Source organism: Corella eumyota, chromosome 6, assembly GCF_963082875.1.
Source record: "Corella eumyota chromosome 6, kaCorEumy4.1, whole genome shotgun sequence".
Lineage (NCBI taxonomy): Eukaryota > Metazoa > Chordata > Ascidiacea > Phlebobranchia > Corellidae > Corella > Corella eumyota.
Window position 1 is genome coordinate 6,785,297 of NC_137495.1, and position 14,658 is coordinate 6,799,954.

The window sequence follows — 14,658 nt, forward strand, 5'->3', positions numbered from 1 at the left end:
AACAAACAACAACCAGTTTGAGTGATTCGTTTATACAGCCCCGAATTAAATGGGTCGCAGTTTGATAAAACACTGGTGATTTGAAGTTCAGCGTGTGTTAGTGTTTGCAGTTCGGATTTTTGTTGCCGTTTAATTAAAAATTTTTTACGCTTGTACGCGTAAAATTTTAAATCGTTACATAAGTTGACCTACAGGGTAGCTCGACCCCAATAAAAAGGTAACAAAAAACATAGCATAGTAGACATATAAATAACTTTATGGTTTGGTTAGGCCCTTAAATAAATAAAAAAGATAGACACCTAGTTTATTTTTTCCCTTGAATTGAATTTCATGCTTTTGTTCTTTTTAAATAGGTCTGTTCTATTTAACTATCGGCTGTATAAAAATTTTAAACTGCCTTTTCACTAAGTTTGGGAACTTTTTATTGTTATTGTGAACAAATTTTGGGACGACAAATAACTTTAAAAATAGGTGGCATTGTGCTCAAAAAAAACTTACATAGTAAGGCAAATTTAAGACTACAATTTATAATTGATTTACATAACATGACACACACAAAAAATAGTGAAAATAAACATTCTCTTTAAAAATGCTTCAATTTGATACCAAATTCATTAAATAACTTTAAAAATAAATTTTATTTTCAAGCTTGTTTAAATGTAGAGCAGAAATTTTAAAATCAAGTGAAGCAATAACTCATGCAGTAAAGTGTTCGCAACCGACGAGCTTCCAAACCGTGCTTTATATATACAAAAACAGTAACCAGCACTCCATATACAGTGTTTTCTTACTTAGTACGACAGTCAATCCCTTTTTCTAGCCACTATCTTAAACTTCCTTGGAAAGGCCAATACCCCCACCGTCGGTTCGGTGTCAATGTGGCCGTCATATCCGTTAGGTGGGGTGAATTGGAACCGTTGTAAAAGAGCCGTCGTGCCTACGAACAATACTTGCTTCGCAACAGCTATTCCGACGCAAATCCGAATTCCTGTAAAAAAATAAATTGGTTTTAATTATTTTTTCCAACTCTTCGGGCAATCAACCGTTTTTGCTAGTGCTGATATAAATTAAAAAAAGTTGTTATATAAATTTATATTTTTAAATTGCTTGAACAGAGTACCTGCTATTGAAACCCATATTTAAAAAAAAAATTTAATTAAGTTGTTTATATGTAGTTAAGTCAATTATTTGCAGACTACTATATTTGTACTATCACTGTGAAATAATTTTATTTTTTATTTCATCGGCAAAAAAATGGACACAAGATGATGCTAGAGATTTAAAAATACGACAGCATCGTTGGTAAATAATCATGCCGTATATGTATTGAACAATTCTGTTGGCTGCCCGTTGTATTAATTTCTTTATAGGTGACCATAATCGTAATATTTTTGCATAGCTTTGCTTGATGTATACCAATATTATATTCAATAACTAATAAAGTTTACGTTGGTGATTAAATAAAAAAAAATTCGGAATGGGTCAGCAAGAGTACAAGTAATTAATATAGTGATTATTGTAATAATTCGTTAAAAAATGACTGTATTTAAATTTAAATACCAGTTAACGCAAAAAGTACATTTTAACAAGTCGTTGTCAAAGGACACACGCTTTTAGGACACACGCTTTTAGGGCAAGTGCCAAAGTTTAGAGGTCGGCACACGTAAATAGCGCCTTAAGACGCATGCAAACGCCCCGATATGCAATATATGTCATGTTTTAATACGCGCAAACGTAAATCGTGCCTGAAAAAATTTAAAATTTGTTGAACCAAGCTAACCTATCAACTCCACGCAGGCTAATAACTGTACCGGTTAACAATATCAGACACTAACGTTCGTCCTTATCACGATGCCCTTATTAACCAGGCCTTAAATTCGATTAATTTAAGAGCTTTATTTTCGCCGCGTCTGGTTTATTATTGTTTCATATCAAAGCTAAACAGTTAAGCCTAGCCTCGGGGCCTAAGGTTTAATTGTTGCTTTACCTTAATCTAAAATACATGGCGCTGTGGTATAAAATGGGACAAAGGGTATTTAATTTAAATCTCGAATTTCTGGTTTAAATTTGTTGTTATGTAAATTACTTGAATTGAACTACATTTAGGAAATTTACCGTCGTCAATTGTGGACAACAGAAAATAATAAAATACAATTTTGATTTTTTAATACGTAATATTTTTGATTATTTTAAAATGTAAATTGGATTTTATCCAAATACAATAATTAAGTCGTAAAATAGCATAATTAATATTGCTTTATATTCACGCAACCTTAAATTCGTTTATAATATTTAAAAAGCTTCCGGTCTTTAAGTAGTATCTGAAATATTTCAAACCTGACCTAACAAAACATCAACACAAAAACATAAACATCATATATATTTTAAGTTATCGCAATTTTCAATCTAAATTGTATACAAATAAGGCTTATGTAAATAGGTTATAGGGCGTTAAGTCTTTATTAAAGTATGACAACAGGCGTGGCAATTACAGCTAGTAAAAAATGCAACCTAATATTAAATTTATATGTTTGTTAAAAATTTGAATACTGCCATAATTGGTTTTGCCAATTTAAATATAGCACAGAACAAGATTAGACCTACTGATATTGGCTATAATGGCATTATGTCGCGTACGTACCACTTGCATTTAAATAATTTAAATGAAGCAAGGTCTAAATTTGTTTTGAATGTCGTATAAATAAACACTTATTTTTATAACATTGTAATATTGCATAGCACTACCATGTACCTTAAGGGGTAAAATTGTAAATCGATTTTTAGAAATAATTTTTACGAATTATTTTGGGTTCGATTGCTCTAATGTCTGTCTATGTAACGATTATACCTGATTGAAATAACGATTTCTTAAGCTGGGCGCACATTTAAAAATGGTGATTCATGTGTTTAGCAGAAATTAAGTCGTTTATTGAGTGGGTAAATTTCTTGCTAACTGTATAAAGTGTCATAGGATTATAATATAAACAAAAATACATTTTCGAGGCTTTAGTTTCATAGAAAATATTTTATAAGAATACTAATAATACCTTTAAGTAGGAAATTTTTTTTTGCCTTATTTAGAATTGAGCCTTTGGTATTTTATAATGTAGTTGTTAGCCTGACAAATGTGTTAAAAGTGGCTATGTAACCGTATTAAATTAACTTCAATGGGATGCTGACAGTGGGTATCGAACCATCGACTTTAGGCCCTGACAAAATCATTTTTACATAAAAAATCTTGTGGTGCATAAAAAAATGTAAATACTTACCCCCTCCAAATGGAAAAAATCCTTTCCTGTGTCTGATATTTCCATCAGCATCGATAAACCTTAACGGGTTAAATTCGCGCGGATTCTTCCACAACTTCGGGTCCATGTGAGCAGAGTAGAGGCATGGAAACAAGGTTGTTCCGTACGGTATTTTGTATCCTCCTAACTCTACGTCAGATGTTGGACTGTGAACAAGCCCTGCAATAGACAAAGCTGTTTAATGTAGTTGTCAGAACACTTGGTTTTACTACATGAGGCTCTGGGTTTGATCCCCACCGCCATCTTTTTTGTAGCGACCTTAATTAAAGAACTATAAACGGTATAAACTCCTGCTGATCCAACACGAAATCAGAAATTGATTATCAGGAAATTATAATCTATATACTATCCCAAACTGCCAAAAGCAACTCGAGACTGGGTCGGGGTAACTGATGTTACTCTATGTTCAGGTTGTTATGTCGACTATCCCACATCGAGAATAAATGAATTTATAGATATATATAAAAAAGAAATTGGAATTTTTCAGACTGAACTGGCATGCGATTGATATGTCTAAATACAAGCTGACGTAAATTTAACAATGCTTTCCTGCAAAAGGTCAAGAATATGTCAATATTTAGGGTGTATTATATTAAAAGTCAAACCCAATTAACCTATAGTAAATATATTGTCAGGTATATGAAATCAATTAGGCTTTGTGGTTAATATTGCATACATAATAATGGTATTCTTTTGCGTTGTTTTTTTTATCATCTTAACCTTGTTGTTTCGAAAATCTATGTTTATTTAATATTAATGCAATGCGCAAAAATATTGTTGAATTTACATAAGGAAACAAAAACCAAATACGAAGGAAATATTACTTGTTGATACTACCTACATAATCTTTAAACACATATAAGTGATACTTATTTGTTTTATATTGACCTATATCCTCATCCTTAACGTTTAATTTAAAGAGTTGGTGTGGTTGCAGAGTTACTTTTTTCAATTATGTTGGAATTTTTCCAATTTGCACGAGGATACCATTATTTTAAAAATTGTTAAGCAGTTTTTAAGATATCGGGATTCGCAGTTAAAATATTGAAAATAGGGAAAGTCCCTACACTTGCGAGTCACGTGACGCACGACGTCATCGTCGTAAGTTCATACTCTAGCAGACATAGAGAAATATTCTTATTTCGCCCTTTCTGAGCCGTTTGTTGTACCTTTTTTAAAATTTTTTTGAAGATTTTTTTTTTCAACATAATTAAAAAATAAACTCTGCACTATTTTTTCAAAGTTTTAAATATGCTGCAATACATTTGTAATATGACTTTTGGAATGATGTTATTCAAAACCTCAAAAAGCTATATTTATTTTACAAATATGTCTTGTAACCTTCGGAACGATGTCACATCAAGTACTTTCTCAAGTCCTTGAACAGACAAAGCTTTGGTATAACCCAATGTTTCCAAGTATTGTTAATCAAATTAGTATGTGTCGCTCAAAGTAGTTTCAAACTTACAGACCAAGGTTTATTTATTCAATTGCTAACCAAATGATGTTACTTACCCGTTGGAATGATGTTACATAAACGTTGTACTTCTAAAATAGTGGCGCTGGTATATGGCATCTTAAGATGATCGCTATACCTCGGCGTTCCAGAACCGATTACCTTTGCAATTTCCTTGTAAACTTTATCTAAAAAAAGATAAATAATGTATGTTAATGCAATGTAAACATGTTCAATTCAGAGCGGTTTTGAAGATATTATTAGTTGCAATAATATATATTTATTTATCATGGTGGAACGGGGAATTGTATTGTTTTGATAGTAAATAAAATAAAGCCTATATCTTCATCTACATCTTTGAAAATATGCTTTTTAAAATTGTAATAATAAATAAAAAATGGGTTACATTTATAGAATAACACTTTTTGTTTTGATATATAGTTAAGTACAATTGCCTGAACAGATGATATTTTTATTATAAATAGTGGATTTCTTAAAAATTATGCAAATATTCATTCAAGATAAAACAACATATCCACAGAGCCTGAATACACAAACGAATACGATTGGCATAACGAGTCCGACTAGATATGTTGTTTTTATTTTACATTACACTTATGATAGTTGTAAGTGTAAATATTGATTTAGTGCCATGACAAATAAGCTTGTTTTTTTTTTCGGTGAACTTGTTTTTAATTGCTTGTGGCTTAGAATGACGAGTGATTTAACCCAAACTTTGCCTTTAATCCTGTTTTTATGGGTTTTACATTTAAATACTTTGAAAAATTCTAGGCAAGACGTTGTTTAAAAATAAATACACAACAAAACAATCAAAAAAGACAAAATAAAATTAATTTTATCAAAATAAATAACAAAACTTATTTTCAACTATCGAAAAGTAACTTAAAAATGTTAACATCTATTTTTTAAGGGTTATAAATTAAAAATAAATTTTATTTTAACCTTGGATTTCTTGGTGATTGGCTAGATAAATTAATATCCACTGGAGCGTGTAGTTCATAGTCTCAGACCCAGCCTGAAACATGTCCAGCGTGGTAACGTGAAGACCTAAAAATAAAAATCAAATAAATAAAAATTAATAAATAAAAATTAATAAATAAAAATTTTAAATCGTTTGATGACTAAGTAACTAAGCTAAGTCATTTTATGCAATTTGAATAAATTGCTTCGGCCGCGTGCAATAACCTAACTTAAACAACTAATAAATATTTTTCTCGTTAATTATCCGAAATTAGAAAACGTGCGGTGTGATTTAGGTTCACGTGAAATCAAAGAGCGAACTCAAATAAACCCCGTGAACGATGATTCAGCATTTCACGACCCTATTGCGAACTCGCATAGCTCATTAAACCCATATTACAATAATAGAATGGTTTGCTTAACGTCATCTAGTTAAGATGCAAATTCTGCATTAAAATGCTGCAATGTTTGTATTAAAAAGTTTCGGTTGACAAAAAACGTTAAGGGCCAGTTAGCCAAAAATTAAACACTGTATTATTTTTAAAACGTTAGGCTTAATTTGAAATAGTTAAGCATGACATTTATGCACAAACCTATACCTTAGTAATACGGTATTTGGTAAATTATAAAAACCTGCAAGTAATACACTTGGTAACTCTATCAAACTAGTTTTTTTTTCTTTTCAAACACGTGCTTATTACAATTTAATAAATATCTCAAATGAAACAGAAAAAAAGCAAGTATACAGAATCGCCTAGAATAAATGGAATTTTTGAATATCAAATTTTAAAGTTCCATTAAACCAATAAAAAATTTAGAAACTTATAAATAAAGTCTAGGCAAATAAAATACCTTTATCAGTAAAATGTGCCTGCTCTAAATCTCTGTTCTTCTCCATGATGTAATGATCTATGAGGTCACGTGGAGAGTTTGGATCGTAAGTTTTAAGATGATGTTTAACGTTTGTTTCAATGAACCCAAACATCTCGCTAAAAATAAAAATTAAAACAAAAATTTTTTTAAACGGAAAAAAAAATTAGCTTACAAAGACTTTTTTAAGTGTATTTTCTATCAGTTAAACTGTCAGGTTTTAAATTATCACGTCTCTAATCCAATAAAAGTTAAGTTTAGACCAATTAACTTTAACATTCATGTTCTTTAGTTCAGAACAAGTAGTTTATTGATTTCAATTTCTTAGTAAACTAGTTTAAAAACATTTACATATAGATTGTACAAACTACATCAGATTTACATTAAGTACTTGTTAATCTCAATTAACAAGCTTATAAATTTGCATAAAGTTTACATAAAACAGGTTTAAATCAATCCTCAAATTAAGTAAGTTGTTTATTATAAACAAATACTTAGAATCTTAGAAAAACAAAGATAACAACTTAAAGATTTTTTTTAACTAAGAACTTATTTTGAAACAATAAACAATATCTGTTTTAAAACTATGTAAGTATAGTTAAAATTTTTTTATTTAAATTTTTTGTACACATTAAATAGGTACCAACTTACGAAAACAAATTGTACACCCATTTTATTATTGCTGGAGTATAGATCTTCTGAGATCCAGGAATCAAGTCCGGAAGACCCAACAGAGGGTGCATCAAGATCTTCGGATCCGCGATCATTTCGTGAGCAGACTTGGCAAATTTCACGAATTCAGTGTTCGTGTAATCAAACCTAAAACAATTTAAAAAGAGTTGTTTAAAATTTAAATGTAACTTATATACAAAGCGTTGTTAATATAAAGTACAGTTACATTATACATAAACGTTTCAAAAATACAAAATTGTAAAAACTATTTAAACAGTTAACAATTAATTATCTATTTCAAAACTATGATAAAAATAAATCCAAACTAGATTTATTTGATAAATAAAATATGGTTCGAAATCGTTTGATTTTTTTTTATAAATATAATTTATTTAGTAGGGTTATTAATTAAATTATAAATTTAAATATGATTTTTTTTATATTTAAACCTAATTTTAACAAACGAACACGCATTCATTGATATTGTAATAGAAAAGTAAACTAAATTTAAAAGCAAAATACCAATCTTAATTTTTTAGTAATCAAACGAGTATTAAAGTATAATAATAACAAAACAATTAAAAAAAAAATTTTACAAATTTTTGACTTATACTTTAACATTTTACTTAAATTTTCAACCAATATTTTTTACTTTAATAGACAGCGAAAAGGACGATTTTTGACCGGCGACCAGAACGCTATTAAATTATTCAAGCGTTAAACTCACACTGATTCATTATTTTATAAAAAAACTAAAATAATGATTAAACGATATTTAGCTGGAGTTAAATCTTCATTTTAAATAGCAACATACAAAATAATAATACCAACAACATATTAAAATTTCAGCAAATTTAATCTTTAAATTTTAATAATAAAATATATTAATTAGTAATTAGTGATAATTAAATGTCGTTAATAGGAGGTTTGCGATTCGTTGGGATAATAACAAACATACTAAAAATTTAGAACTTTTAGTTTTAAAGAACAAATGTTATCGTCTTTCAAAATTCGTCAAATAAGAATAAAAACAATAATAATAATAATAAATATAATGACAATAACAATATGTTTCGAAATCTAAGATTTCGAACCATAATTAAATGCATTCTACATTATAAAACTTAAGATGAGCGCCTGAGATGTCATAGAAATGCATTTAAACGAAACGTACCATGACCGATTCACAGAAAACATTTGGCTATTTTAAAAAAAGGATCAATTGTATTAACAACCTTTACAAAATTCAAGAAGACTTAAAAAAATAAAAATCGTGTTAAAAAAAATGTTAAGCCTAATTAAAATAAAAAATAACGCCAGAAATAGGAGTTCCATAAGAAGCATGACGTAAATCAAGGTTCTTATGGGGATATCACAATTTACGTGATCGGGTTGTACCTATTTAAGTTCGTACCATATAGATCTTCGAAATCAAGTGTTAAGAGGTTTTATTAATTACTCACGTGCTTGAGGGCAACTGCTGCGAACTACATTAATTGCAACAATATCTCAATTTTTGACGTGACGTAATCACAAGTTTATTTCGAGAATATGGGAAGTTTTACAGAATATTACTTTTTAGATAAAAACCAATTTGACATTTAATTAGTTTTTAATTAAAAAAATGGACGTATTTTATTGCCTAATTAATGATTAATATCAACGAGAAATATTACTTCATGTGATTTTTTTCTATTTTAAGCTTGTGAAAAAATTACAAGCACAAATACAGGTTCCAACCCCAAAACAAATGTAAAGCAAAATTAAAATTCAATTTTTTTTTGCTGTTGTATTATCTATTGATAACACGTTTGTATGAACAGTGGACTTTAAACTTAAACATATTACCACGTGACTTCAAGTAAAAATCAAACCCAAGACATTAACTGTAACAATCATTGTCCATTTTAATTGGTTTGATCAACAATGTTATTTCCCTGTAAAGAATGTTACATTAACCGCACTGCATCACATAGTCTTACCTGTCGCCCATAATAAACGAAGCCACAAAGTTGTAGGAGGCAAGGAGAAAATCGCTGGAAGGATCACACGGTTTTTCGTTGGCGTTTTCGAAGAACCTGATCAGTTGCGAAATCTCGGTAAGAATCACTTGGTCGTACGGGCTCTTACCTACGCCAACGCTCTTCAAGGTTTGATGTATAAGTTTGCGATTAGCTGCCCATCTTGGTGTGGCGTGGGAGTCAATTATTCCTAAAGAAAAAACACGAATACGTGTCATTATTTAATGTTACTTGTTACATAAAAATTTTAATGTGATCGTGATGTAATTGTGTATTTTAATGTATACACAATGTCGGTAAGTCGACTAGCTATGATATAAAGTTAATCTAACGTTTTAGTTAACATAAAAACTTCTGTGAAATTTAATTTACGCCTCCTATGGTATATAGTTCTCTATACCAAACTCTTATTAAATTTGGCGGATCACAATTGTAGTTTATGGTCCTGGATGAAACTTTGTAACCTTACAGTCGTTGCAAAATAGCTATTTATTTTTTGAATAATATATTTACGTTTTTTGAATAATATATTTATAAGCTCCAAATGTATATACAATTACCTTTGCCAACACTTAATAATCCCTGTTTCTTATTATAGCTCAATAATCAAAAACTATGATGATAAATACATATTGTTTTTGCTCTTTTACTTGTTTAGTCTTAAATATATTGGATGGCTACAAGTAATTTGATCTGACAAACCAACCTTGGTACAATATGTGAGCAAGAACAAAAATTTTATCTGTCAAGTTACCTTTAGTAGTAGATGTCTGCCAAGCTCATAAATAATCTTATATTTTAGCTTAAGACAGATAAGGCTTTTAAAATCATGCTTATCTTAAGTTATGCTTTTTATTTTAAATAAGCACTAAAGATATATTATATTACATAAAAACAAAAGGTAGTATGCAATAGTATATGTTACCGTTAACAGGATCGCCCTTGCTTTGTTTTTGAACAAAACTGTTGTACCGGTTCGAAAATTCGCGCGGACGTTTGACCAAGATCTATTAAAATACAAAGATTGTATTTAACTTAAATTTGTACGGTAAAGTCAGTCAAGTTCATAATGCTATAGTTTAAGATTAATAGTTTCCTAAGGTTAAACCAATAACGGAAACTATTACAATTTGCAATTTCATTTAAACTTCCTTGGCACTGGAAACCTTATATCCAGTACAAACACTATACAAAGGCCCTCGTTCAAGCAAGCTTGTGTTATTCTCATTGTGTTTAGCATCGTTTTTGTATTGGGCACTGTTTTTGTTATTTAAGTTTGCCTTTGTTTATGCGATTTCAGAATTACAAATTCGCGCGAATGGTATTTTGCTTGGGCAAATAAGGTTATAATCTCTTAAAATATGAGCATTACATGGCCATAATTGCTATTATTAAAAGAATGCGTGTTGAACACATGTCATTTACCTCGTTTAATAGCTCGTAGCCTACTACACAAACCATGTTCTTGCCCAAGTACTTCACACTGAAAATATTCCCGTATTTCTTGGCCAAATCGACCATACCTAAATTGTAATGCAAACGAAAATTAAACCTGCGTGACTTTATCTAAATTTAGATTTAAGTGTTAATATTACTTTGCCATTTGGCAATGCACAGCAAAAATAGACGTGTTGCTGTTTCGAGTCAAAATACAACGAATTGCAAAAACTTAATATATAACTGATAAATATAGAAATTTATATTTTCAAAATCGAAAATGGCAGAGTTTAAAAATAAATAAAAATTTAAAAAAATATTAGAACTTATTTTACATATAGCATATAATTTGCAATGTGCAATTAATTAACCTTACTTCAATGTGCTTTAATGGAGTATAACAAATCAATTAACATTACATTACATAAAGTTATATAGGATATATTATATAACACTAATGAGCCGAAATTGTGTAACATCTCGTTAAGGCCAACTTTTAAATAAATAATTTTCAAAAAATACAAAATTATTTTGCTACCAATTTAAAGATCTTTTTAAAACTATATATACTTCAGCAATATCTTAAATTTAACAAACTTATGTAGCTTTTATCTTATTCAAATATTGACAGCTTGTATTTTTAGATACACTAAATTACTTTGTCAACGCAGCCTTATAAGTTACCTATTGCGATACAAGTTAACTAAAAAAGAGTGCATTAAAAAAATTTAACCAAAAGTTTAAAGATTTGAAAATTAAATCACAAAAATTTAATCTAAAATGCAATGACCGCCATTTTTTATTGTGAAAATATTTTATTACACAATTTCTGACATCTTTTAAATATAATATTACTTACCCAAATGGGGTTTGGTGGTCAAGTAAAATATGCTGCCAATAAGAGGAATGTTGGGCGGGCCTGGCGGGAAGTTTCGCGGCCTGATAGTAGTTTTAATGAACAGGTACACCACCGAAACGACTATTACCAGCGACACGCCAGTCATAAAAAGCTCCATGTTTTCTGATTATTATGCAACTGTAAAACGAATGTCATGCTTATTTTCTAGTTTAGTCGAATTTCAACGTACCGGGAAAACGTTAACGTCGATTAGTAGTTGTAGCTGATATTAATTAATAACTTCCGCTTGCTATACTACCTCTGTGCATACCAATAGCATTTGTTAGTACGCAAATATAAAACTGTATAGATTTTACCAAGAATTTAGTAAGCAACTACGTTTTACACTTAAACGGTATATGTAATTAGTTAGCCTTAGCTATTCTGAAGTTTGAGCTAGCCTTACAATGTTGAACCTGCTTTCAACTGAAGAGCAACATTAATGCATCGAATTTTTTTTCGGCGCGTCTTTTTATCGACGTTTGTCATAAAAGTAAACCCATCGGACGACGACTTCGTCGAACAACGAAGCTAGAGTGCCGCATTTTTTGCCCTCGAACCCGCTAAAACCCGGGTCATGTCAACCAAAAATAAACACTGCTCTATGTGAAAAGGAGAGAGAGACGCTGAGCGAGAGAAATAGTTGGTCGCCATATACGCAGAATTAAATAGCCCTCCTCAATTTCAGCGCTAGCAAAACGACAACTTTCAAATTGAGAATTTACCCTATGCTTAAAGTAGAATTCTTATCATGTTAAATTTAAGATTACATTGGCCTAATTTAGCTTCGTGTTTTTTTTAGTTTTATTTTAGTTACATTTAATATGCCTTTAAAAATCGCGAATTTTCCCAAACCGAGGATTTGCGTAATGTTCTTAAAAGTATAATAATAAAATCTACCTTTTTTGTATAAAAAAAATTAGCCATTTAAAATGACTGTGCTTACTTATTTTTAATTAACGAAAATTGCCTTGGACATTATATGTTGAATAAGCCAGTAAGTCCGCGTGGCATGCTTTTTTTAACGTAACTTTAACCCAACATGTAAATACTGCCGCAAAAAAATAAATTACAACATAATATTAACTACTCTGTCGCCCACAACCTTTAAAAATTAAAGCGCTGGCCTTACTCTAAAAATATGACAACTCTGCATTTAATAAAGAAGCAAAGTCGTGCTTAGTGTTACGCTTTAGCTCCAACTTGCGACTCAAACAATATTCGCTTAAACGCAAATTTCCATAGTAAATCTCATACCAAAAAAGTTATAACCGTCATGTGGAGGTAGAGAGCTAAAAGTCAAACAATTTTAAAAACGTTCGTAAATTTTTGACCTAAAAAGATTTAAAGTTTGAGCCCCCAATCCTTTAAAATCAAGTTTTTTCATTTTGAGTCAAAATAATCCTTTCAATCTTATATAAGTCAGTTTAACGTCTTTAAAATCAAGTTTTTGTCGAATTTCGGTGACTTACTTTTTCCCCAAAACAGCGATTTTCGCCATAAATTATTTTGACATTTTTTTGCAAAAGGGCACTCACAATCTACTATAAGCAACCTTAGCGTTTTAAACCTGCTCGTAACAGTTTGAAAATCATGTTTTTATTAAAAAATAACTGTTTGAAAAAAGCGATTCTCGTGCACTATCTTGCAATAAAAAATGATAATAAAATTTAAAAAAATCCAATTTTAGACATTTTGGGGTAAAAAAGTTTATTTAAATTCAATTTAGGTTAATTAAACGTCTTTAAAATCAAGCTTTTGTCGAATTTCGGTGACTTATTTTTTACCGCCAAAACAGCGATTTTCGGCATTTTCTACAAGGGTATATATAGCCTTGGAGTTTTTGCTAAATTTGGCCGAAAATGGAAAAAAAAATATTTTGGCATTTTTTTGCAAAAAAAAACACTTACAGACTACTATAAGCCATCCTAACGTTTTAAATCTGTTTTTAACAATTTAAAAATCACGTTTTTATTAAAAAATAAAATTTGAATAAAAACGACTCTCGTGCACCATCTTGCAGTAAAAATAAATAATAATGAAATTTAAAAAATAGAATTTTGGAAGTATTTTCAGTTTTTAAATTCACTAAAAAATTTACATTTAAAACCTAAAATTTGCATTCAAAACCAACAATATGTTTGTACAAAATCACTGCCAAATAATCGCATAATAGCTGTTCGCATTATCAAGTGCCAATATGAATGCAATCGAGTTTGAAATTAAGTTCCAATTTGCATATGGACCAGGTGTCAAAAAGCATAAACCGCCTAATTCAAGTCAAAACGTTTTACTACATTGTCATAATTTTGTCACTTTTGTCAAAAATTATTTGCTTACGCGTATGTGAAAACGTGTAAACGTCAATTGTAAGAAAATCCTTACACGTCATTTAACGCACCGAGTCATTGCCATCCAACGACTATAAATAATTCGTATTATTGTGTGAGAACGATGGCTCGCACCCAATGCGTAACTTTGACGGATGCGTGACATAACCTTTTCTCCTTAAACTTGAATTAAAGGGGATCCAAATAGGGAAACAATTAATCCGCCTGATTGGTTTAAATCTGGACGAATTTCAGGACAAGTACAGGTCCCCTTTGAAAACGTAATAACGTTCTCAGGCACGTAAGGTCACGTGACCTACGAAACGCACGTGCCATATGACGTCACATACCAAGAAAAAATAATAAAATTAGTTTTGAGAAATTTATTTTATATAGTTATAATTGTAAAAATGACGTAACCCACCGAATGTTGTTTATCCTTTAGTTTTTGTCACCGTTTTGTTCGTTCCAAAATCTTCTAAACGAATCGTTTTTCGTTGCAGGTGACCCTTGACAAAGTTTAAGAACAATGACAAATTTTGCATTGTTGCGAACTGTTAACTGTGATTTTTTGTTTTGAAACAGCTTTAAGACTGGGACAGTTCAATAGGCGTGACGTCATTGGTTTTGACAATGGTCAGTTACTAATGGATTATACAGAAGGTCATCCAAGATATATTGACAA

The 14,658-nt window shown here is 30.1% G+C and overlaps 1 protein-coding gene across 1 annotated transcript; it reads right to left on the minus strand.

The window, feature by feature from the left end:
* Positions 1 to 411: 411 nt before the first annotated feature.
* LOC145755165 (cytochrome P450 2J3-like) lies at positions 412 to 12,173 on the minus strand. Its single transcript, XM_082571389.1, has 10 exons — positions 11,605 to 12,173; positions 10,734 to 10,831; positions 10,234 to 10,315; positions 9,270 to 9,498; positions 7,267 to 7,434; positions 6,598 to 6,734; positions 5,728 to 5,832; positions 4,824 to 4,952; positions 3,270 to 3,467; positions 412 to 988 (listed from the first exon to the last, which is right to left on the minus strand). Exons 1-10 carry the CDS (start codon positions 11,759 to 11,761, stop codon positions 804 to 806), a joined length of 1,488 nt encoding a protein of 495 aa, XP_082427515.1. The 5' UTR covers positions 11,762 to 12,173; the 3' UTR covers positions 412 to 803.
* Positions 12,174 to 14,658: the final 2,485 nt, after the last annotated feature.

Excerpts from the sequence above, each read along its gene's own strand:
- LOC145755165 (XM_082571389.1), bottom strand. The coding sequence starts at position 11,761 with ATGGAGCTTTTTATGACTGGCGTGTCGCTGGTAATAGTCGTTTCGGTG. Across the intron at positions 9,499-10,233 it reads CAAGGGCGATCCTGTTAACG|GAATAATTGACTCCCACGCC; the intron begins GTAACATATACT and ends TTTTTTCTTTAG. Across the intron at positions 3,468-4,823 it reads ATGTAACATCATTCCAACGG|GGCTTGTTCACAGTCCAACA; the intron begins GTAAGTAACATC and ends TGTCTATTGCAG.